Source organism: Ambystoma mexicanum, chromosome 4q (assembly GCF_040938575.1).
Source record: "Ambystoma mexicanum isolate Mex_15411 chromosome 4q, UKY_AmexF1_1, whole genome shotgun sequence".
Classification (NCBI taxonomy): Eukaryota; Metazoa; Chordata; class Amphibia; order Caudata; family Ambystomatidae; genus Ambystoma; species Ambystoma mexicanum.
The window spans coordinates 387,260,566-387,285,831 of record NC_090928.1 but is presented as its reverse complement, the minus strand read 5'-3'; the positions used below and the strand labels follow the sequence as shown (position 1 = coordinate 387,285,831).

At 44.2% G+C, this 25,266-nt stretch overlaps 1 protein-coding gene across 3 annotated transcripts; it reads right to left on the bottom strand.

The window, feature by feature from the left end:
- Positions 1-14,322: 14,322 nt before the first annotated feature.
- On the bottom strand, positions 14,323-23,497 carry ZBTB18 (zinc finger and BTB domain containing 18). 3 transcript variants are annotated; one of them, XM_069607964.1, is made up of 2 exons: positions 22,978-23,497; positions 14,323-18,443 (listed from the first exon to the last, which is right to left on the bottom strand). In XM_069607964.1, exon 2 carries the CDS (start codon positions 18,427-18,429, stop codon positions 16,861-16,863), a length of 1,569 nt encoding a protein of 522 aa, XP_069464065.1. In that variant the 5' UTR covers positions 18,430-18,443; positions 22,978-23,497; the 3' UTR covers positions 14,323-16,860. The 3 variants fall into 3 exon arrangements, with proteins under 3 accessions (XP_069464065.1, XP_069464064.1, XP_069464066.1); XM_069607963.1 differs by lacking the exon at positions 22,978-23,497 and adding an exon at positions 20,550-20,820; XM_069607965.1 differs by lacking the exon at positions 22,978-23,497 and adding an exon at positions 19,545-19,784.
- Positions 23,498-25,266: the final 1,769 nt, after the last annotated feature.

The following is a 25,266-nucleotide window of genomic DNA, read 5'->3' as shown; positions in this document are numbered from 1 at the left end:
ATCTCCTCGGTAGAGGAAGGAGAGAGCTGCATAGATGTAGAGATATTGTGTCGGCCCGATGAGTGCGGGCCAAAACCTGTATATAGTATTGAAGTGTATGTGAGTAGCATTTGCAGAAGGAGCATATTGTGGTTAAACGTGTGGATATAGGGTTGTGTATGAGAGGATGGTATGGATTAGTTGAGAGGTGTGGAGATGGGAGAGTAAGAAATTGATTGATTTTGATATTTATTATGCAATGACACATTAGTGTTTCAAGGTGCAACAAGGCAATGGAGGGGGACCAAACGGAGGACAAGACAACGATCTTACTAGGCCTTGTGTCATTGAGATCATGCAAGTGCACAACAAGAAGTACAGCGGGGAGAGTACTAGGAGAAGTGCGCCCGGAGCAGCAGGGCCCAGAGCAGTAGTTGCCGGAGTTAAGTGCAAGGAAAGCTGGGACTACAGGGGGGAGAGGGGTAATCCCAGCTTGGTAGTGCAGGGTTAGCCAGGCGGCAGTACAAGTTGGGCCAGGGGGACTGGTCTGGGGGTTAGGGGCATGCTGGTATCCTGTAAGACTCAGAGGACACTGAGCAGCCAGTCAGCACAGAGAGCCAGAGCAAGGGAATGTTAGCAGGGGAGAGGGAGCAAGAGGAGAAAATGTATTTCTTGACGAGCTACCGGAACTGAAGGAGATCCAGCTCAAGGCGGAGAGAGGCAGGGAGGCCATTCCAGAGGGAGGCACCTGAAGAGGAGAGAGATCATGCTCTGCTTGGAGAAGTGACTCACCCACAGAGAGTTAGAAGTAAATGAGCGAAGGGCTCTAGGAGGAAGGTACTTGGAAGAGAGAGTTGAAGGTAGTGCGGGCCACAGCCACAGAAAGCCTTGTGGACAATGCAGAGGGTCTTAAACTTGATCCTTGCAGCCACCAGAAGCCATCGGGGAGATTTCAGGGTCAGAGAGATGCAGTCCCTGGGCTTGAGGCCAACGATAAGTTTTGCGGTCCTGTTCTGGATGAGTTGAAGAGAGCAAAGAGTAGAGATAGGCTGATTGGGAAAGAGGCTGTTGCAGTAGTCCAGCCTAGAGAGAACGAGGGCTCTGGAGACAATTGGGTTCTGGGGGAAGGTGAGAAAGGGGACAATACCTCTGAGGACGAGGACTGGAAATGGGCCTTCTTGGCACGGTCTGTGATGTGTGGAAAAAAGAAGAGTGGAGTCAAAGATGACCCAAGGTTTTTTGCCACACAAGAGTATGAGGGCAGAGGGCCAAAGTATGGCAGGCAGTGTGAGAGAGGAAAAGCGGGAGCAGGGTTCCTAAACAGAAGGCTCTCAGTCTTACTGGCGTTAAGGCAGAGATCGTTGAGGCACACCATGCCTGAATTACGGATAGACAGTCAGGGATGAGCAAGGAGGAGATGGGATTCGAGGGTAGCCTGAAAGAGAGCAATGTGATGTGTTGAGGTGATGGTGTGTTTTGCATTTGTGGTATATTAGAAATATTTTTGCGCCTTGTACAAGTGAAAAGAATTATGACTGACATTTTTGCCAAAAGTGGGGCCTAAATTGACAATAGTGAATACATGACTCTGTTAAAAGGCGGAGCAGAAGAGCACACCATGAGCAACCTGGGGATGTTCGAAGGTGCCGAGAAGCCAGAGGTAGACCAAGTGAGCTGCAGAGACACTGGGAGACCTGGAAGAGGAGGAAACAACAGAGACACTGGAGCTTTGAATACAGGAGAGGCTGCAGCGTGGAGAGGAACCTGTACCCCCAGGATGCAAAATCAGGAGCAGCTGGGGTCTCCTGTCGGTGCCACAGCAGAGCTCCTTCCCTGGGACACGCAGGCGAGCCCAGTTCTTTGAGGGGTAGGTTGGCGAGACCATGACCTCACTTCAACATCCCCTTTTAACTCCTGCAGTACTAAAAGCCAGAGAGTTGTGAAGTGGGAGAAAAAATAACAAGGTGCATTCTGGGACTCGAAATCCAAAGACATTTTATTTTACCAATTGAAGATAAGAAGTACTTGAAGAAGGGTCCATGCCCGGCAGAGGGAGACCCTTTGAACAAGGCGGGGAGCCAGACGTGAGTCCCAGTGAGAGTGACGGCGAACAGCTGGCCGGCAGGTTAAACCTGGTCAAAGCTCTCCTGCATGTCTGAACAAAGCAGGGAAGAGCTGTGGCCGCTGAAGCATCGTCTTTGGCTCCAAGAACAAAAACCGCTGATGAAAAACTTCACGCAACTGGTGAGTTGAAAACCACTGTGAGACACCGGTTTGCGTTGGAAGTGAAGGCTGTGAGCGGCAAGAGTGTTGCAAAGTGAAAAATTCATTTGAACTTTCTAATTGAGAAACATAAGTAAATGCCAGAGTGTGAGATGGACTTTTCAATTGTGTAAAAAGAAGGCATCTCTGAGAAAAGCAAAAGAGAAAAGAGTTTGAAGTGGTCATGCAAAGGTCACAGTAAAATCCCTTTGCACAGTCGAAAGTCTTTGAACTTATTGATACCCCAAAGAAAGCTAGAAGAATCATAGGGGAAGGGACTTCCCCACTTGAGCGAGAGGTGAACAAGTTTGAGCCCGAATGAGGGGAACTTGTGGGAACAGGAGAGAAGAATCTGTATCTGAGCCCGACTGAGTGAGATCTGTGATCTGAGCCCAACTGAGGGGGATCCCTGACCTGAGCCTGGCTGAGGTTGATTTAAGATCTGAGCCCTACTGTTGGAGATCACTTGTGTATTAAAAAGGTATACGGGGCGAGCTGAGGGGGATCCAGGGTGGACTGTGAGTTACCCAATAAAAATATGCTGCAAACATTGTACAAAAAGGGGAATCCAAGCCCGACAGAGAAATCCCGATATGCAATAGAAAGAGGAAAAGGTCAGAGTGGTTTTTCATTATACTGCCAAAGTTGAATCCATGTGATTCTCATTGCTTTGCCAAAGTTGCACTCTAACTAGTTTATCACTGCACTTAGAGATGGGCTTTGTGTAAGCATTTGCATTGCGTTCATTTCAAAGTTTTAAATCTAGGTGCATCTTAACACTGCTGTGCATTTTCAGATCTAGGTGCATGTTCATCACTACCATGAGTTTTGAATCTGGGTGCATCTTTTCCAACTCTAGACACCATGCCTCACACCGCCCAGATCAGAGTAGAATGCTGGCACTCCAGAAACGTCACCAATGACCTACTCAGCCAACCGCCCCCTCTTCGGCGACCAGCCCACCCTTCTACCCCCTTCACCACACACAGTAAACAGTACCCTACCCCCAAAACCAACCACCCCCACTACCCACCCTTCCAACCTCGATGCAGATCTCTCTCAAATCAGAGATGTATGCTGTCGAGCTAGAAAGAAAAACATCAACCCCTCCTAGCCTCACTCCCACCTCTCCAGCCCCTCACACCCAACCACTCATCCCTACACACACATACCCTACTATTTTACTTCCCCTCACCCCACCCACTTGCACTTCCAATCACTAAATGCAGCAAGGGGCGCCCAGGCCAACACACCAATAACAGCAGCCCCATCCACACCACTCTGGCCGCACATACACCACAAAAGAGCTATGGTCTCATCCACCTCATGGCCCCCACTCTTCTCCGCAGCACCATCCTAGATCCCAATCCTTGCCCCCTCTCTAATTCACCCAAATCTCCCAACCCTGTCCTAGCTCTATTCTCCTCCCCAAACCCCATTTGCCCACCTACCACTCCCATGCCCTCCTCTGAACACATCTATTCCTCTGCCACCTCCCCGCTCCTGCAACACTCGCACGATCAAACCCCTGCCTTTACCAGTAATACACCCCCCTTTTCCCTACCCCGCTCCCCAGAAATTAAACCAGCACTCTTGCCTTCTCAACAACGCCAAGTCTGTCCCCAAAACAAAGTGAACATCTTTGACTATCTCAGACAAAACCTGGACACCAGAGGTCTGGTTTGCAGACGATTACGTACAAACCTATTGCACACAAGCCCTGCTCACCTCCCTGGGTACAACCAGATTGCTCACAGAAGACCCAGAAGAGGAGGAGGGCTGGCAATCCTACATAAACACTAGATCTCAGTCCTACTTAAGGTACCCCAGCCTGCAGCACTTAGTGTGAATCGTTGCTTTTAAAATTCCAACTCTCCTCTGATATCTCCCATAGCTTTCTCCTCCAATACAGATACCCCAGCCACAACTCAAATTTTGCAGACTTCCTCAGCGACGCACTATCGACTACCTTAAATCAGTATCCTTCTCTCACCATACTAGGATACTTCCAACATCTGGTCTGGTACACCTTCTAACCCCATGACCCGCTCTCTCACAGATAACCTAGAAGCCCTCAACTTTGCAACTCATATCCCTTCCCACCCACACCACAGGTCACATCCTTGTTGCGGTATTCCGCATCACAAACCTCCACCATCCCCTAACCTGGACAGATCACACTGCAATCTTCTTCCGCCCGATCTCCCAGCTCACCAGCCACTCCCTCCCACACACCCTCTCTGGAATAAGTCACCATTAACCCAGATCTAGCCAACTCACTCACTCCAGAAGGGTCCTCTCCACATTGAACTCTTTGATCATTACCCTCATCACCCTCACTCCAAGGAAACTTAGCTCTCAGAGACCAGGCCCCTGCCCCCAAACAGTACACAATCCACCTGAAATCTATCAAAACTCTCAAGCAGCAACTGGAGGAGACTTGGAGAATCAACCCCACTCTCCCTAACCAATCCTCTCTTGCAAGATTCACAAGGGCCTAAAGGTCAGAAATTAAGAAAGCCAAAAAAAGAAACATCTATGGGAACTGTAAGGGCATGTATAGCATTTTGCCAAAATATGACATTTATTTTTTGCCAGTATGTAATATGGCATTTTTACCAGTGTGATATGTAGCGTTGTTGGTGGCATAAAAAGTACAGGATTTAAAACACAGCCAAGCCCAACTTGAAATTGCAGATATTCAGAGCACACAGAAAAAAACTTAGTGTGCTGCCAGCTTCAAATAATGAAGTGCACCATGTATTTTGGATGCTTCATGTATGGAGAGTACATTATAATACACAACCGACTAACATTACTAAAATACTAATTAGAACTTCTCTAACATTAAAACGCAGTCTTCTATGCAAAATGAGGTGAAATCCATGTTTTGGTGGCACGGCTGAGATTCATTTTTAAATGCACACTGGTGTTTTTCTTCAGCTTGTGGAGAACAGAAAAAAACTCAAGCTGCAGGAAGCAAAGTGAAACAGTAACTTTGGACATGAAGCCGTCATTGTTTGAAAACGAAGGGTGGCACAGAACATTCTTTTTAACCTGATTTGGAGAAAGATGAAGGCAGACAAGCCACGTCAATAGAGGGATGGGTAAAAGTTTTATTGGAGTGAGGAGAGCAGTTAGTTCAGGCTGGGCTGAGGAGACAGATGGAGGTTTCAAGGGGTAGAGCGCTAGCTTTGGAATATAATCAGCTGGCGCTCCCCCCACACAAGCTTACAGAAGAGTTTCGCGCTGACACTGGGTCTGCATCTGCAAACACAACGAGGTTATGCGGGGGACTTTAAAGAAATACCAACCTTGGAAAAATAAGTGCAAGTGAGGACCAAATAAAATGTTGTATGTGTGACTAAGATTTATTGCAGTGTAGGGAAGTTAGGAAATCATTGCATGTTTATTTTTCTCTATATTTAAAATGTGGAACATTGATTCATGTTTTCAAAAATACTTGCTTGTTCTGTTTTTTTTATTTTACATTGCAGATGAGGCTGTAAATAATAACATGGTAAAATATTGTGACTTGTAAATGATATACAATACAGAAAGTGTATATAAAAACAAATGGGATCTTTGTGTCATTCTTGCATCTGTGAATTATTTACATAAGTGAAGTATAAATGGGAGGCTCATATCAGTGCAATGGTGCATTTACCAATTTACCACTGTGAGTAAAACAGCAAACAAGAGAAAGCTAGTAATAAACAGCTATAAAGCAGAGGTTTGTGTGCCGTGTGATGAATGTTTCCTTCCTTGCATGCTGATGGGAAGGTGTCTAATCTGATACATAGATTACTGGATGTACATAAACCAGTAATGCCTAATGGCACAAAGATTACTGGATGTACATAAGCCAGTAATACCAGCCACAAACTGTAGGTGATGCTATGAATAAAATCATTGGGTTCTACTAAAGTGTAGCAGTCTGGGGCTCTTTACAGACAACTAGGAGGTGTTCTAATAGAAAGTAAAGGTTTATTTCATGATGGGGTTATAGTATAAGAAAGAAACCAAGCTCACCACTATACCACAGGAATAAAATACCACAAAACAAAACACCACTAAAATTACCACCAATACCAGCTAACAAGGTATGGTCACTACAATAGTGTGATACCAAGCCCACTCTAAATTGAAGACTAATTTACTGCCAAATTACCGCCAATATTTTTACGGTAAGAAAATACCACCAAATCCCGAATTTACCCCAATAAAACAAAATCTCCTACAGAACTGAATCCACAACTCCCGAAACCAAAGCAAGGAACCGTACAGAATCATCACAGAATTCAAGATGTCAGCTTGCTCACTCCCCCAACTCCCTATCTCTAACGCCCTGTCCGAAAACACTTTCACAATATTGCTATTGATAGACACTGTGCCATTCTTGCTAAAATAGCACTGCTGCCCCTTCCCCGTCCACGCTCTCCACCAGACCCACCTTCCTCACTATGCCAGTCTTCTCCTCGATCTCACACCAGGAGTTCTTCACCCTCCTAGCCAAAGCCGTCGGTCAGGCTCTCTGGAAGACCCCTGCCCCTCCACTCTTCTCAAGACATCCTACCAACATGGGCAGGCAGCATTGTACAGTCAATCCTCAACCAGTCCCTCTCCTCACGAATCTTCAAGAAAGCCTTCAAAACCTCATAGATCAAACCTCTACTCAAAAAACCTGCGCTCAACCCACTAATTTCACAGAACTTTCGGCCGATTTCCAACACCTGCTCCGTTGACAAACACCTGGACCACACAGCATAAAAACAGCTATGCCTCTTCACAGAATCCAACAACCTTCCTGAGCCAGCCCAAACAGGCTTCAGACCGCTGAGGCACTGTGTCCTACCTTGTGTCAGTCTGGGATGACTTGAACAGCGGACGCAGAAGGATGTGCAGCATTCATCCTTCTCAACCTATCTGCCAAATTCGATACCATTGACCACACCATCACAGACAGGGTAAACTCGTTAGGAATAAATGACTCTGCTCTAACATGGATCTCCTCCATCTCGAAACGCTCGCAAATCATGCTCCTCTTCCCACTCTCGCCCAGTGCCGAAAGGTGTTCCGCAGGGAGCTTCCCAGTCTACCCTCCTCTTCAATATCTACCTTAGACCTCTCCCTGCACTCATCGATCTCATAATGTCATCTGTTACAACTACACAGATGACAACCAGATCCTCCTCAAGATCTAATAACCAGCCTCCGCCCACCCAGACCTTTCCTCCTGCCTTACTGGTATCGGCCACTGGCTGCCAATCAATCAGAACAGTACCAAAATGTCGGCCCCAAAATTGCAACCTTTTCATTACCACTACACTGACTAATGGGAACTGGGGATGCGGGGGTGTCCACTGCTCCCTTTTGTCGATGTGGTGGGGGAGAGTGTCAAGGGTTGCGGGGGACAATAAAAGGACCCTGCGACACCAGTTTAGGCCGGAGAGAACTGACACTGCAGGGTAAGGGGAGAGACGGCGGCACACTTCATGGTGTGCCACCAAAAAGGTAAGTGGGTAGGGGGATGCGGTTGAAGGGCACAGTGATCCATGTGAACACTGCGCCGTAAAAGGTGTTGAAAATTCAATTGTCAACATTATTGGCGGCGCAGTGATCACATTCTATCAACCACCTCCTCCTCCTCTTCCTCAACCCCGGCAAAACATCCACTTCTATAAAGAAAACTCAGAGGCACTCTGGACTTTAATCGATCCCTCTCCCAACACAATAACTCTGTATCCAGCACCTACTTTTTCCACCTATGCATCCTCTGGCATATCTTCTCGTACCTCACCTACCCAAACCGAATCTCTGCTATCCTTGCAATCACCCTCTCTCGCATAGATAATGCACACTGCCTGTATCTAGGCACCCCGGCATTCCAGCTCAGGAAAATAAAAAAAAAATAAAAAACACTGCTGCCCGACTCCTCATTCGCCCTTCACCTAGAGAACATATTAACCCCAGAATCCTACACTGGCTCTCCATCATCGATGGGCTAACTTTAAAGCCATATGAGCATCACTCACCATGCCCTCCACAACATCGGATCCAAATTCCATCAGGATAAACTAATATGCTATCAACCCACCGGGAACCTCAGATCTGGCTCTGCTCTTCTCATTATGCCCCATTACAAATCCACCAGATTGGGTGGGGGGCCTCTTTCACCATCCAAGCCCCTGCCATCTGGAACTCACTTCCACTCCACATACGCCGCATAGATAACCACCCGCCTTTCAGAAAGGCCCGCAAAACTTGGTTATTCCCCTACTAGAACCTGAAATCCCCTTCCCTACCTTATTTCCATCACTGTGGCCTCGATCACAAGCACCAGCCTTACTCATCAAAATACCAACATTTCAAGTTTGCAGCAGATGCCAATTGTAGTTGGGGCAGCCTGCCCTGCTAACAACCCCAGACCACTCTTTGCACACAATCACACATCAGCCCCCGGGCCTCCTTGGCTCTGACTGGCATGCTCAGGCTAAGGGTATACAACACCTGACAAGTCTGATGGTAGCCAAGTAAAGTTTCAGGGAAATGTGACGCACAAAGATGGATTTGGGGGGCAGTAAACGTGACGCACAGATGGATATTGGGGGAAGGGAACGTGACGCACAGATGGATTTGGGGGCAGGAAACATGACAGATGGCTTTGGGGGGTCAGGAAATGTGATGTGCAGGGATGGATTTAAGGGGGTTAGGACAGCCATGGAGTTGTACCTAGATATGCATGGTCTTGGTACTGGACCCGACAGTTTCTTGATATTAGTCCACTTATACACTTACAATACCTGTAAAGGACAGCCGTGGGGTTGTACCTCCATATGCCGGCAACCTGGCAGAAGAAACCACATGCAGGTGAACACTTGTGTTACACTTGGAGCATTTACACCTTAGAATGTGTAGCCCACCCATGACGCTCAAAGATATATGTTGATAAGCCTCCATTGCACTTATAAATGCTTAAGTTAGCCATTGTAAAGCACGGTGGTTATGTGCAGGAATCCTTGATATTGCACTTAGTAGGCTCTTTTGGTTAATGTTTATAGAACTTGGAAGATATGTAGTGAGAAGGTAACCTGTCTATTAAGCTTAGGGAATCCCATTATCCTAGGGTTTATGGTAGCCTGCCTGTCCGCCTAGAAGATACCCTAGGAAAGCCAGTCTAGTGCACTTGGTAGACTTGAGAATGGTTGGTCCATAGTGCCTAGAAATGTCTACGAAGGTAGACAGCTTTGTGTGCCCACAGACTATTGGACCAGCAAAGATAAGCTCCATCTGAACTTAAGGTATGTATAGACGCACCCCTTTAGTGGACATCGTTCGCAGGCACAGCTATCCATCCACGCACTTTAGAATGCAGCTACGACTAGAGCCATTTCAGTCTAGCTGCTCACATAACTGCTTTGCACTGAAACACCAGACTTGCCTCAACACCTCTGCCATTAGAATACAGAGACAACCTATGACAAATGTCGGTCTAGCTGGGTACATAGCGAGTCTCCTGCACTAGCACTAGCCATCTGTCGTGACCTTCCTCAGCACCAGTATACATGCCCGTTGTCATCTTGGGATACTTACTGAAGCCAAGCCAGCCCTCCTAAGTCCTAATCTTGGCCAAATGCACACATGCATCTTAAACCTCCTCTGGGAACCTTCCTATACCTGGACTTCGGTTCCCGAGGGCGTTCCAACCACCAAGCGCTTTGAGGCCATACAAATGGAAAAAGGCGCCATATATACTACAACACGATATAAAGATGACTTTTTACTCGAATACCAAGCAGTGATGCATACATTTAAAAACATAGCCCCTTATTTAATGCACCCTTAATCAGATCGACCATCGGAACACAATGACTGACATCAGAGAAATTTATTGTTAAAAATAAAAAATAAAAATTAGGTTGTCTATAAGCAGCCAGCTGCTGCAGGTGTGCTATACATTTGCAACACGTTAAATACAAAGTGATCCAGACTACAGCATCAGCCGCCTTTAAAGTGAACAATGCATAATCTAAAGCAATAGTTGGACGAATTCTCAAATCCCTCAGGTCTAAATAGGTACATTTCAATGTTTTAAACAGCACTGCCATCAGTTGCCATGTATAGAAATCAAATTACGTAAATCTAAATGTGATCTTTTTTTAAAACTGCCAATTCTTGTTCTGAGATGTTTATATTAGTGGGATTTGCACTATTTCGTGTGTTTTGCACTGTGCGCATACATGTCCTCTTGGAAGGAGACAACAGTTGCTGAAATTGCATAGCAGATATTTTCCTGTTATCAGCGCTGTCATGAAGCAAGAGCCCAGCCACACTGCTGCTTTGATATCCTATGTAGGCAAAAAACAACTGGTCTCATTAATTGTCCATAAACGATTACTTTCGATTAACCCTTGAAACAATTGGTTCAGTAATATCTGAACAAAACACAGATAAAGGCTGTATTGCCACAACTCGAGAAGCAGCAATGCCATCAAGCATTAACAGCTTTGGTGCAAGCTGTGTTCGTACCAGCTAGAACAATAAGCTTATTCACAAGCAAGGCGTGAACTGCCAAAAAACATGCAAACTGATTCATAGGTTTTCTGGACGTTTGTAGTCACATATTCTGGTTAATGGTTCAAAAAATAATAAACATCAATTCTTGCTGCATAGGGATCTGTTTGGTTAAAGGTTTGGCAGACAGAAAAGTAATATGATGCAAGAGTTTTTAAAAAAGGCCTTGGAATCCAAGAGAAAATTACTCAGCTGAAACCGGCTGTAAATACTTTTTTAAGCATGCAGCCTTCCCCGAAAATGTACCATTTAAAAGGCTCTTCAAAGAATATTGGCTTATGAGCCATCTAGTTAATACAGTATTGGGAGCGTACAAGTAATTGCTCAAATGGCAGCGAGTTTGCTGGAATTATTTATGTAAAAAACCCCCAATCCCTCCAAAAAAAAAACCAAAGAACAGCAGCACCCTACAGGGAGAGACAAGCAGCCCATGTAAACCAGAACGCTCTATGACAGACATTTGTTGATGCTAAATGAATGGATTAGTGGGAGACAATTAAAAACTAGTGACCACAAAAAAAAAAGCCAAGGGCCGCTGAAAGTCAAGGAGCGATAACTTTTTGTAAAGGAATGAATACTAGTGAGTAATGGCTGCCAAAAGAAAAAAGGGCTGCAATTTCAGTAGATTCGATTAAGCACTATCATTGAAAGGTTTCAGTAAAGAACCATGGTCGAAAGGAATTGGAGGAGATGAAGACAATATTACAAATGTGTAGTACGTGTCTTGCATCCGATATGGGTGGTGGAGGTCCTGCCCCACCCATGCCCAACACCCTGCATCTCTTGGTATTTCTGAAAATGTTTCTAAAGCTAGCTCGGACGGCAAAGCAAAACAAACAAATATTTAAGAACACTGCTGGCGCAAGACATTTTTAAACTTCCCTTTACCACCCTCCTTTGCAAGAGGCGAATGTTGCATGCTGTGTAGTGACCCCGGCCCCCTTAAAAGAACATAACCGCCACATGCTGTGTATTTGAACTGAGCATTGTACAGTGAAGTATCCAAAGAATGGACTATTGAACTTTTTCTAAGATCTTCTGAAAAGGCTGCAACAGTGAGATGGTCTGGGGAGTTGCCCAGAGCAATTGCCAGGGGTTTAAGATTCATTCTAAACCTTACAGCCATCACCTCTGTTGTAGCAAAGGTGAGATGGACAAGAGCATGTAAGGAAAGGTATCCATCGTGTGCACTATTACCTGTGCCAAACATTTGCCTGGAACTCTGCAGTAGATACTGCAAGGACAGTTCAAATGAATTAACTAGATTGAACTGAAAACAAAAGGCATTGGAATTGAGAGGATGCCAGATAAATATAAATGTTTCTCGATTTTAGTTCCATCCGTTTTTTAAGGAGCTGAAGTATGGACCTCAAAAACAATTAACCTGTTGAGGGATCCGCAAATTAACTTTGCAAACACAAGCAAGAAATTAGAAAGATGTCTATATCAGGAAGGTCCACTATTAGGGGTTTGAATGAACCATGTGTTCAAAAGTGCACTAACTGTAAATAAAGGAAGCGAATTATTGTGCACAAAATCTTCCTGAACAACACATTGGATATTGATCATTTAAGGTAAACAAGAGTTAAAGTACTCTGCATGCTTGGTTTCTAATAGAAACAGTACTTCTTATTGGTTTCAGAGCCACAACAACACAGTCCATTCACTGTACAAAAGTTTGCTTCACAAAAACGGAGTTTAACTCTTGGGCTTGCATTAGTTAAAACTAAACTGCAGAACTTCACAACTACGAATATAACAGTACATAGAAAAATAAGGTTAATACTTTGACGACTTTTGCTCGGAGTATTTTTAATAATGCACTGTACTTACTTTTGTAATATACAAGTGTGCCTCAATGCTTAAACGTCAATGCAACATTAAAAGCTGTGCACTACAGTAATGCTGTGGGTATACAATTAAATGTAATTTATTCAAACTATTAAGTCCGGGATATTGCTATAGTGTTGGTTGCACAGGACATGCAATATCGACACAACTGGCACTGGAGGAAGATGAAGTCTGGCTGTTTTACTGGACGTCACGAAAAAGCTGCTTTTTGGTTAAGTATTGTACAACGCGGTACGAGCACTTCAGATCACCATGGGGGATGCACATGGGTCATTGAAAGGTGGCTAGTGTAGCAAAGTATCCTATTTGGTGTTCATTAAATGCTCATATCCTTAGTTAAAAGTGTGCTGTATATATGGTTTCACAATCATTAGTTCTACCAACTAAGAAAGGAGGGCACGAGCAAAAGAAAGTACAACGTGAGCACCTTCCCAAGAAACGCTATTGTGCTTATTACTCAATGTCATGGGAGGTGAAGTAAGCGATGCTCCCATCATTGTGTGAAACATCACCTCAGTCACTGTGACAAAAGCTTAAGAAAAGATGTCCCAAAACCTGTCAATATAGACCAAAACCTGTTCATATAGATTTTGGCACCTGGGACTGCTATATATCCCCTAAAGAGGAGTACATGTTTAACTTCCACAACAGGTGCAGTGGGGGAGGAAGTAGATGGGAGGGTTAGCTTATGCTCCACTTTCCATCAGATTTAAGTGCATAGAGGTAAAGAGAAAGGGTTATGAACCTTGCACATGTTGCTTTCTATGTACTACCTTGTTGACATTTGATATGTGTATATTTTAAATTCTTTATTCAGCAAGTGAATATAGTGCCTAGACCAATAAAATAGAAGAATTATAAAGTTTTAGCTGAAAGTCAATGTATAACAGGAAACAGAAGCACATACTTACTTCCACTACATACATAGAAATATGGCTTATTTGTTTAAAGGAGCTATTCAATGCTGAACTGGTCTTGGGAGGGCAGCTCGATGGCAACGTGCTCGCCTTGGAAGCAAGACGACATGGAGTAACACAGATTGGAAACCCGGGTCTGCACTTAAAAACCTCTGGGTTTAAGCGCGTTGTAAATAACCTATTATCAACTTGTGTAAAGTGAAATTGAAACAGGAAACCAGATCAAGAAACGCGAATCAATGTTAGAAAAAGATTATTCAAAACGCTGATTCAGAGTTTCTGAGTCAATCTGGTCTAAGACTCACACTCGCCTTGAACAATGCGAGTAGACATTTCCTGTGCCACTACAAGCAATTGACAATTCACCCGCTTCTACAACTGAAAACGTATCACAGCAAATAATGAGGATGCATCAAGTCTAAATGTGGCAACAATGCATTGAAATCTAGAAAAAGATGTATTCTGCACTGTATTAGTTTGCCTTCATTTCGTCCGAATGGCTTACCTTATTCTTTCAGCAAAGTACTCACGCTTGAAATGTATTGTTAATATAAGATATGTGATAACTCAAAACATGTATAAAGAGCAAATCATTATGGTTTGACCTTTGAGGTCACAAACAAAGGTGATGCCCACTAGCCATACATCACATGCGTGGAACACGATTTGTATTTCAATTCCATACCCCCAAATAATTCCCAATGTGTAATATACAATAATGCAATAAAAACGGCAGTGGTTATTTTCAGGTCATATAATTTATTGCAGTTAGCACACAGTTTTTAAATTCACCAAGAACACACCAAAAAGGTACAAAACTAAACAGCATTATAAGTTATTCCCCTCCTCGGGAAAATAAAACATACTATGATTGTCAAAGCTACATGTCAGTTTAAATCTTAAAACAATGGAAGAAAGTGAAACTAATGAGATACCTTGCATTTTCTCTCAGGGACCACAACAAGTTGAAAAAAGTTTTGCTATTTTCTGACACGGATTGTCTTTTCTAGATTTTTTTCATTCTTTTTTTTATTTTTTTAAAAGGTACATTTCAACATAAATCTTAATAAAACGATTGAAAAACTCTTCAAGTAACTAAAAGAAAGCTCCAAAGGCCAGTTTCACAGCTTTTTATTGTTTTGAATGCCATTAGAGCCAAATTCACCCAGCATTTGACCAATCAGTCCAAAAACGGTCCAGCAGCACACAATGGATTTTCCATTCAGTATCTTGAGCTCAGAAATAGGTGGCGGTTACAGTAGTTAAGGCGATCAAATCTTAAACAAGAGTAGAACAGAACAATACATGCTGAAATTGACCATGCTACTCTTGTAGACCTTATTTGTAAGTGCAAGGCGGGGACATGAAACACTGCAGAACTGCGTTGCCCTGTGCGCGGGTTATGAGAAGCACACTTGTGTGAGCCTCCCATTCATGGAGTGCAGTAAACCTACTCCCAACCTTCCCCCTCCTCTATTCCACCCTGCCCCTCCCCATGCCCAAAGTTTTCCAGCCATTCGCCCTGGGCTTATTCGCTTCAGAGAATCTTTTCAATGGGGAGAGAAGAGGAACAACCCATTGTCAACTGGTGCAGTAGCATTTCTCAAAAATGTCCAGCCAAAGTACAAATGCACGCCTAGAGTTTAAGCGGGTGCTTTTTTGTACAATTATTGTTTCGAGTTTCTTAAATAAAAAAAAAAAAATGCATAATGCACATTTTTAAGCCAGTGTGTAAACAGTTACATTTCTCTTGTCGTGTGCAACCAATTAAAATGTGTAGCTTAAAATATAAAAATGTTCGTTCAGCAAAACAAACTAATTAAACAAACAAAACAAAAACACAACAGCTTGAATTTATGGACAGCAGGAAAGTAGATTAACATATCAAAACCAAAAACAACTTAAATAAAAGCAGTGCATTTAGATCATTCTTCATAACACCATATCGAACAGTGTTTTTAGGATTTTAGTTCAGCAAATTAAATAAGTTTCAACTCACGTATTTAAATGTATACAATCCAAACAATAACAAAAAATATATTGATAACTCGTGCATGCCTGTAGCGTTGATAGGTACGACTAAGAGCATCAAGATAAATTTCTTGCTCATCCCTCCCCAAAGAACCAATTACAGTGTACAAGAAAAATGATTCACATTTTAAAAAAAAGAAAAAAAAAACAGTTTAGCACTGCTGGAGTGGCGCTATCCTGTCCAAGCAGGACCTTCACATGACAAACTCTCAAAGAACCCCAGTGTGCGTGCAGAGGTTTTCCAGTAGGAATCTTCCAGACATGTATTACCAGTGCCATGGACTCATTTTAAATTAACTGCTTGTTAAAAAGTGATGATCCAACATTTTTTTTTTCGTTTTGGTCTAAAAGCATTCAGGTTTCCAATAGCCAATAAGGACTTAAACAGTTGTGAAAAATGCCAAAAGAAAATGTCAGCCACCACCAGGCTAGTTTTCTATTAGACGGCAAACAGAACAATGTTGGGGATATTCAGGCTTGGTTTGTTATGTTATGACACCACCATCTTCCTGACGCAGACTTGCACATGTGTTATTTAAGAAGAAGAAAAAAAAACCTGTTCATTTTTCCCCAAACCCAAATCTATTTTCAGTTGAGGTGCAGCGTTCAGTTTTGATCTTGACCAACTGGTTGATTTCAAGTACTGTCTTAGCAGGTCATTACATTGTCGAGGACGTAAAACACTAGATTTTAGAAAAAAACAAATACGATGTTTGCTACCGTTCACACAACTGTAACCTGCTGAAATTATTCTGCTTGTGGTCCTTCAGTTACTGGCTTGTGCACAGTTTTCCCACATGAAAAACCTTGCATCCCAGCTACGTATTACAAATTGCATGGGAATGCTTCTTTAAAGAACTAGGTCGACTTGAAGTGCTCAGAATGCAAACAAGGTTTGTGCAGACACGGGGCGTTAACTTTAAGGAGAAGGATGCGATTGCCAAAACCTAATAGCCATGCAAAGGGTCTGGGGGAAAAATGTGTTTAAAGTAAAGTGTTGTGTGAATCATATGCATGGTTTGTCCAAAAGCAGCTCATCCACGTTGTTCCCTTCCGCTGTCATAATTTCACCGATTCAGCACTTTTAATTAAATTAAATGATCATGCAGCCCTAAAGTGCAAAAAAGTAAATACCCAAACTTTCGGTTCAAGGAAACTGGACTGCTTTTAGACCATACCACAAATACATATAATTTATATATACGTATAGATATATAGATATTATTTTATACATATATACAATGTTTCATTTCCAAAGTTCTTGAGAACTATCTTCCAAGGCCCAGTCTCTGACAGTGGGTAAATTCAGTGCTTCACTTTTGACAGAAAGAGAGTTCACCAACTCACAGTGGAACTTCCGGATGTGCCTGTAAAGGTCTCCTGACTGTGTGAACCTGCGCTCGCACCATTTACAGGCATGAGGCTTCTCGCGTGTGTGAACCACTGCATGGCGGCTCAGGTTGTGAGAGTATTGGAAGCTCTTCCCGCATTGAGTACACGTGTAGGGTTTTTCACCTGAATGAGTCCGCTCATGGCGTTTCAGTGTGTACATGCAAGAAAAAGTCTTACCACACAAAGAGCAGGTCGGAACATTGACATCATTTGCGGGCTTGCTGCGGATCCCATCCTGCTCTCGGAAGTGCGTGCTTAAATGGATTTGCAGGATGTGAGGGCTAGGAAAAACTTTGTTGCAAAGGGGACACATGAAAATTTGGCCAGCAGGACTAAGGATGTTCGAGACATAAGGTAGCAGAGCACTGTCCATACCACCGTCAACCTGAATTCTCTCATTTTCTGGCGTGATCATTTCATCATCACTTGTTTTGTCTTCCCGATCAAGCTCCCTTAAAACTGAATCTTCCCTGATGGGAGCCAGATGGGCAGCTTCGTACAGTACTCGATTATTTAGAGTCACATTCTCTTTCACAGTACTATGTTCCATGTCATAGTCATTACTACCAATTTCACTTCCTTCACAAGAATTCTCTTTCTCCATCTTCACATGCAGCAGGTTGCTTCTCACCATGTCCTGTGAAGAGAAGTAAGAGCTGTTCAGGGATTCGTGCCCTGAAAGGCTGGACTTGACAGATAGGTCTAGCACACAGTCTACATCTGCTGCATCCCGCGCAGAGGTGACAGACCTGTGGGACAAAGACCCTGTTGAGCTGCAGGGACTAGCTACTGTTTTTCCAGCTGCTGTTGAGTGCGCGTCAACCTCTCCACTAGACAGGGGAATGCTGGCTGAGTCCAAAGGCAATCTCATCCACATGTTCCCAGCCTCTGCTGCCAAGTCCCTTTTGATAGGAAGAGTAACCAATTTTTCATCCTCTACTTCGTCTTCATCACTGGGTAGCTCGCCTGCCATGTGGCTACTACCATCTGAGAAGCTCTCCACTTTGTCGGAACAACTTGAGGTGTCTTCTTCCTTTTTTGTGCTGTCTGCCTCAGTGGTTGCTTTCTCCTTCAGCTTCTTTTTACAGACTTTGACAATGTCATACATGTGGAGATAACTGGCAGCTGCTAGGACGTCCTCAATGGGTAGGTCTTTGAAGTGGAGCTTTCCTGCATACATGAATTCAAGGAGAAGTGCAAAGGCTGGGGCTGTAACAATGTCACTGTTCAGATGAACAATGTCCCTTTTGTCTAGTTGGTCCTTATAAAAGAGATGAAAATACATGCTGCATGAGGCAAGCACAGCTCTGTGTGCTCGAAAATGGGCATCTCCTACCAGAACAGTGGAGTCACAAAGAAAGCCCTGAAGTCTTTGCTCACTCAGACAGTGTAGCAAATGTCTGCTGTGGTCTGGAAACTCCATGCTGTCTTCATAACCTGCAAACAGAAACGTATACTATTAAAATTTGAAAGTAAACTTTTTACAAGCTTTTGCTGAAGAATACACATTTTCTCTGACATCCGAGTGCATTTTCCTGATTCTAATCACGTTTACATGCACAAAAACCACCAGAACACTATATAACCCAAAACACTTCAATCTCACCCCCAGAATAGTAATGTTAAAAAGAAACACACCTCCACTTCCAAGTAGTTGTTTCACAACGTTCTTTTCCAAAAAAGTACAATCGCATGTTTGTCGTCATTAAATACCTACTTCTTGAGTGAAACCAAAAAACAATCGAAGACTTTAATTAGGTTTACTGTAATAACCTAAAACCACTACAGCTATATTTGAAAAAGATTTCACACTTAAAGAAAGCAATTTTTAAGCAATACATGCACCTGCCATTTAATGCATGTTGAGTTTAGAGTCCAATTGAATTGTCTGGCAGAAATATATTTTCACTTTACAGGACACACAAGCAAATCCAGCCAACAAAAAGAAAGTTAGAAATTGGTGTCAAAGTCGCTTTATATATTCTGTACTCTCCTAGAACGCACAGCTAATGTGCTATGAACATAAAGAGCTGTATTCGGAAATAAGTGTGAAATCTGTATTATGAACACAACTACTGACTATCATGGTCCGATATGCAAAAAAAGAAAGAATCTGCCTGTAAATGGAAGAGTAAGCTGGAGATTTAGTTTAGCACAAGTCAGTCTACTGGGTAAAGGGACTACCTGGCGATCTTTTGAAATATCTATTTTTACAACAAATGGAGCATAGAAACTAAAGCAACAGTTGAACGTAAAACAAGGCAGGCGTAAATCGGCAGTTTCAGAAACCTGAAGCAGTAATTACCCAGAAATGTCTTTAATGTGTCAAACAAAGGCACTCTGGAAACCACGAAGAAAGTGTTCGTACCGCGGACACCAACAATCGCAATTGAAACAAGCACGTGCATATCCTAGCCCCTTGTTTGGCAAAAAATACCCCACCCAACCGAGGGATGACATACAGACACCACCATAGAGGATGCAAAGAAGTTAACGGGAAACCGATTGGTTCACATCACTCAACAAGATTATACTCACTGACTAAAAGTTCATCTCCTGCCAGTCAATTAATGCAAAACGTGAATGTTTCAGTGGCTGCTTAAAATAAGATTTCAGCTGCGGTTTTCTGTGGCCAAGCTGAAACTTTGCTGCCCCACGTAATAAAGTCGACAAAAAAGCAACTACTGTTCAAATAAAAGCTGTAAGATTTACAACACAATCACTTTAAGTGCCCCAAAGCCCACATCAATCCTAATCCCTAAGAGGGCTAAAAATAAAGATTGGAGGGCAGCTCGCAAGGTAGCTGTGATCAAATTAGGAGGCTGAAAGGACAGAGGGACGAAGAAGGAAGCTTATAAACATCTGATCCAGCTGACTGTGGCCATATGGCAGCTGCTGCCCAGATAAAGAGATTAAGAATAGAGGAGTGCGATTACAGCTGTCTGGCCAATTCAGGCAGCTCGAAGCTACAAGTCCTAAATTAGTCACTTACACAAAAACTCCTTCAAATAATCACTTGTTATACCAAAGCGAAATAACTCAATGCGAGATAGGGAAAAAAAAAAAAAAAAAAAAAAAAAAAAAGAACCGTGGGTCCCAACAAAACTAGCAAACTGCTTTCTAAAAGAGCGACAGATGCATGCTTGGGTCCTAACAAGAGTCCCAAACAGCAAAGTGATAAAATCCTGTCAATTGTCAGCCAACGTTTTAACCGAAGGGGGAATAATTTTCACAATAAACAGAATTCGAATGCTTTTATAATCAAAAACATGAAAACAATGTTCTATTCACTGAATATCTCAGTTCATATATATATTTGTGAGTGCGGGGAAATGTTTCAAGCTGTAAAGTATTTGACTAGTACAAAACTGCTAAACGTAAACTACATTAGTTGCCGTTCAACTGCTTTAAACAGATCTGTCGATTTACATTAGTTGTCAGAAATTAAGATTACCATTTAAACCGAATTAAAAGTAATGCAATTGCAACTGAATTCAATAAACAAACAAGACAAGAATAAACTGCATCTCCCGCTAGTCCTACCTTTAGTATACATAAACCTGATTAAGTCCTCTCCTCGGAGTCTTGCTGGCTCCAGGTCTGTTAAATCGGTAAAAAAAAAAAAAAAAAATCGGACTAAGCGAGACAGATGCAAAGTGGAGACGATGTTCGAGGGGAATAAGATATCTTCTCCCCACACAGATCCGCACACACTAACTCCCTGTCTGTGCGTTAGAATAAAAGGCTGAGGGATGGCAGGCTGTCAGCTGCTCTGACATCATGTTCAGATGGAAATGCTACCTCCAGCTGTGCTCCTTTTACTGCCATATGCTGCTTCTCGACGCGCCTGCCACCAGTTCTTTCTTAGCAGAACTTTTGTCAGTATAAACACAATTCTTCAAAGTGTCCCCCCATTTCAAACTTTTTCTTTAGGAACCATCTCAACATATTACAAAGGTTGTGTTCTTAACTAAGCATCTTAACAGTTAACTGATCGTAGAATGTCACATGGATCGGTGCTGGCCGAGTCGAGTTATCTGCTCTGCACGACACAAGTGAAACGCTCGGCCAATGAGCATAGACTAAAGTGGACAGGTCAAGCGTGGGCTTCTCGGGCAACCCCGTCTCAATCTATGTGGGTGCGACCCAAATTACAGCAGCCACGACATGAGTTTATCTCGTAAAGCTCGATTTTCTTCCTGGTCGTCTACTGTTCTCTTAAACAACCGTCTGTCTAATTGACTTATGGTGACCCAGCTGCGAACGGTGTATCTAATCCACAACATTAGCCTTTTGCTGCTAGCCCCTGCTTAGGAAGATGTTTTACAAGCGGGAGGCTGCTGTGGGGCATTTGCAGAAAATGAAATGCGGGGCAGGAGCTGGAAATGAGCGAGTTGCACCAGCAAGCATTGTACTGCTCACCCTCCATACATATATAAATCTGGTTTCTGACCTTTTAAAGCCTTTGGTGCCATGCCCACATTTGCACATTCAAAGGTAAATGAAGATTGCAGAGTGCAGATCCTGCACATGGGTGCAACGAAACCTACATTTTTGGAGGGGCTAACCTTCAAATGATGGGTCAGAGACAGTGGGGGAGGAGCAAACTTAATTATGTTGGGGGCATCCAACTTCTTTACGCATTCTAATGAGACTATTCTAGTGCAGCTTCAATGTTACAAGCAGTTACCTCTCTGCTTAAGTCTGAAAGCACCCACTTAAACACTGCTGTGAAACCGAGTAGTCTCCTGTCCCCCTCTCTACCATGGCATGCATCTACTAAACCCACAGTGCAATTTCAATTGCCTAAAAAAAGGATGCATATGAATGCAGGGGCTAACAATGAAATGCTTTACGTTAGTAATTGCCGGACCTTTGTGCACAGCAAGGCCAAGGCGACGTTTAACATGTGTCCTGTTCTGACCTGCCACTGCTCTTGTTGGGGTGCGGGCCTGAAGCCCAGCCTTCTCAATTATGTTGAGCCACCGTTCCAGCATACCAATTAATGCATAGGGCGTATGGGAATTACATGGCTATAACTTCCTTTATGGGGAACATATGAAGTCATGTTTTAGTGGCTGGTGCTATGGAATGTTTATCTTCCGTTTAAACGCAGTACACACCCTTGGATTCGAGTTCTCTGTATGTGCTAAACCCCCCATGCACGGTGCAACTGCCTCTCTCCGGTCTCAGCGAACTCCTCAGGGACAGGAGACCTTTGCATGCTATCTTCATGTGCAGATTGTCTTCTGGGTGGCTGACGAAAGAGCCCTGCAAGCTCACGATATAGGTGTACACCAGACTCGCAGTACAGGCAAAGGCCTGCTGCGATGCAGTAGGAAGTGTATACTCCGCCCTCCCAACTGCTGGAGTGTGCACACTCAGTACAGCGCAATGACAGACACCTGCTTTCTGTTGTACAATGTGCGTGCATCATGCCTGAAAGTTACAGGTTGGGTCTAGAGCGAGCACCGCGATGAGGCACGTCAACTTTTTTGAGCAGTGCCTATTCGTTTACTGTAGAGTGCTGTTTACACCTGCCGATATTACACTTTGGGTGAAATCCTGGGCTCTTAAACCTTGAGAACTGAGGGCCCCGGACATACGAGCGTCCAGGGTTTGTCCTACAGAAAAGGAACAGATGCAACTATCCCGACAACAGACAACTTCACAGTGTGTGCAGGCGGAGCAGCACCTGCGCGTGCTGGGGCAGGTGGAACAGAAGGCACAAAGAAGGCCGCGGTGTAACAAAACAGAAACCAAACAAGAGTCGACGCAAGAGAAGTGGGGCACGAGGGTGCGCGCCAGTCCCGCGCTGGAAGAGTATTACTGACCCACTCACAGTCCTTCAGTAAAGGTGCTCTTGTTCAGATAACTAGTGATACTTCTATTAATCCCTTCGTTACATACATGCTGCGGGTCGGGCGTTTCCTGTATGGGGGGGGGAAACGGGTTAATCGTCGGTACACACCTGGGATAGGGTCACTCGGGTGCGGTCACCCCATGGGGTAAAGAGAAGGTAATCTCCGCCGTCCCTCCGGCGACTGCTTCTTCTCCGTGGTGCAGGGGTCCCGGCCACTGGAAACCCGAGCGGGTCAGGGCCGCACTGCTCCAGCCTCTGCCCCCTCTACCCCGCCTTCCCTCCTGCCGCTCTCCATGGCAGCGGCGGGCGCCAGCGACGGGGGGCGCGCGCCACACAGACGGGCCATCCCAAGCGCGCGCGCGCTGCAGAGCAGCTGACTGGGGCACGCGCCTGGCTGGGACGCCAGTGACCGGTTCAGGGCAAGCGGGGGAGGGGCGGGTCAGACGCCCGTTGGCTGCGGCAGACAGATGTTTATTTACTTCTCCCCCACAATCGCGGCCCCTCCCCCTGGTCTCCAGGAAGGCTCCGGACCCGACCAACTGACTGGCTCATGGCTGCCGCTCCTTCCCACCCCTCCCTCGCTCCCTTCCTACCGGCGTCCCTAGTGTTACAACCGCAGCAGGAAGCTTAACAAGAGCGCACGCTCTCCGGCCTCCCGCCTCCCCCAAACACGGAAGGCGCCCAGCCACGAGTGTGAAGGACAGCAGGGGCGACCCAATCATCAGCAGGTTTGAATAGACAGGGACGCAACGGGCAAATTCAAGTCGCCCTATCGTCCAATGGGGAGACCAGGAGGGCGGAGCGACTGTTCAGCGGGTAGATAGACTTCGGGCACATAGGCTGCGTGGCGTGGCTGGTTTCCTTTCGTGTGTTTCTAAGTTGTAGAGGATTGTTGGTCGTTTCCACCGGTTCTACGCGGATGAGATGGATGAGAGCAATGCGTCGTCTTCCCGCCTCTCCACCTGCTTGATCTGGCGCATGGCTACTGGTTTTACCGGCACAGCCCGGGAATGTTTTCCAATGGCACTGCGTGCTGAGGACATAACCTATTCGTTGCTACGGTGCCCTTTTTAGGACACGGCAGAGAAAGTATAGAACCACAGGCCATCGTTTTTTAGACACTTAGCTTACGCTAATGAGCCATACTCATGAATGTGTTGGCAGCTTTTGTTGGGCAAAACGTGTGACTAACACAGCGGTTCTCCATGAGGGTGTTCATGAAAGCTGCCCTAGAGTCAGAAGCGCTGCCCCTTATCGTCAATAGTGTCGTTGAAGACTTCTCGTACAACCCACCCATTCAACCCGTTCAATCTTTTTGCTCACAATACGTTGCGGGTTAATGCTGCCATAGTTCGACATCCGCGCGTGACTTGCAGGTCTCCGTTAACATTTATTCCACTCAATCCAGGGAGGGGGTGCAAGCGAGCTATCCTGGTGCATGGTTCTGCAGTTCGCAAACTGGGTAACAACTTTTGAGGGGCACACTTGGGTAACGGATTCGTATAACTCTTACTACGTGGCTTTCAGACAATTATTCACACCATACAAATAAACTGAAGCTTAAGTATTTCCGTATTTATCTCTACCCAAAAGCAGAAGAGCGGCCCCCTAATTGATAAGAGAAACGTGCACGTAAAGTTATTGGTATTTTCACACGTGTCCTCACACCACGTCACAACAAAGTAAATCATAGTTTTATTTTTACAGTGCATGTGACTGGTTACAACAATTTGCTCCTAACAATGAGAAACATAAGGCAGTAACTGCGTAACGTTAGTAAAGTGTGAACGTATTTACTTACTCGTTTTATTGCTCTGTAAAAGTATTAATGGAACACTTCCTGGGTTATGAAAATTGCACCTTCCATTACTTTAAGTGCCGCATGAATATGGTGGTAAATGTAAAACCTGGTATTTAAATATTTTTTTAATGCCACATAACTGAATTGGGGTTGCGCCGTATACTTACGGAATGGAGTACATGCAAACACTGCATGTGTTATATAATTGAGTTGGGATTGTGTGATATTTATGCCAAGGGGTACATAGAAAGAACTGCATAGTGCAGTACGCTTTGCTAGCTCTACCTGATTTAATATACTCCCAATTTAGCAATTTGTAGTAATCTGGCTTACAGAGTAGCAGTGGGTGTGAGGTCACCTGAGGTCTTCATTACTACACAACTCTGTCTCTTTCAGAGTTGCTTTGTCCAGTGCATGTTGGCTAACACCACAAAAAAGTACATTATTTAATTGCACCTAGTCCTAATAAGAACTTGTTTTCTAAGTAACCATGTAAATTAGTCTCTGATAGGTTATCGTTCTGAGATGGACAGTCTCGCATATTCCTTTTGATGAAGAGAAATGGGCCGAATAACACAAGTGAGGGTCTAATTGGA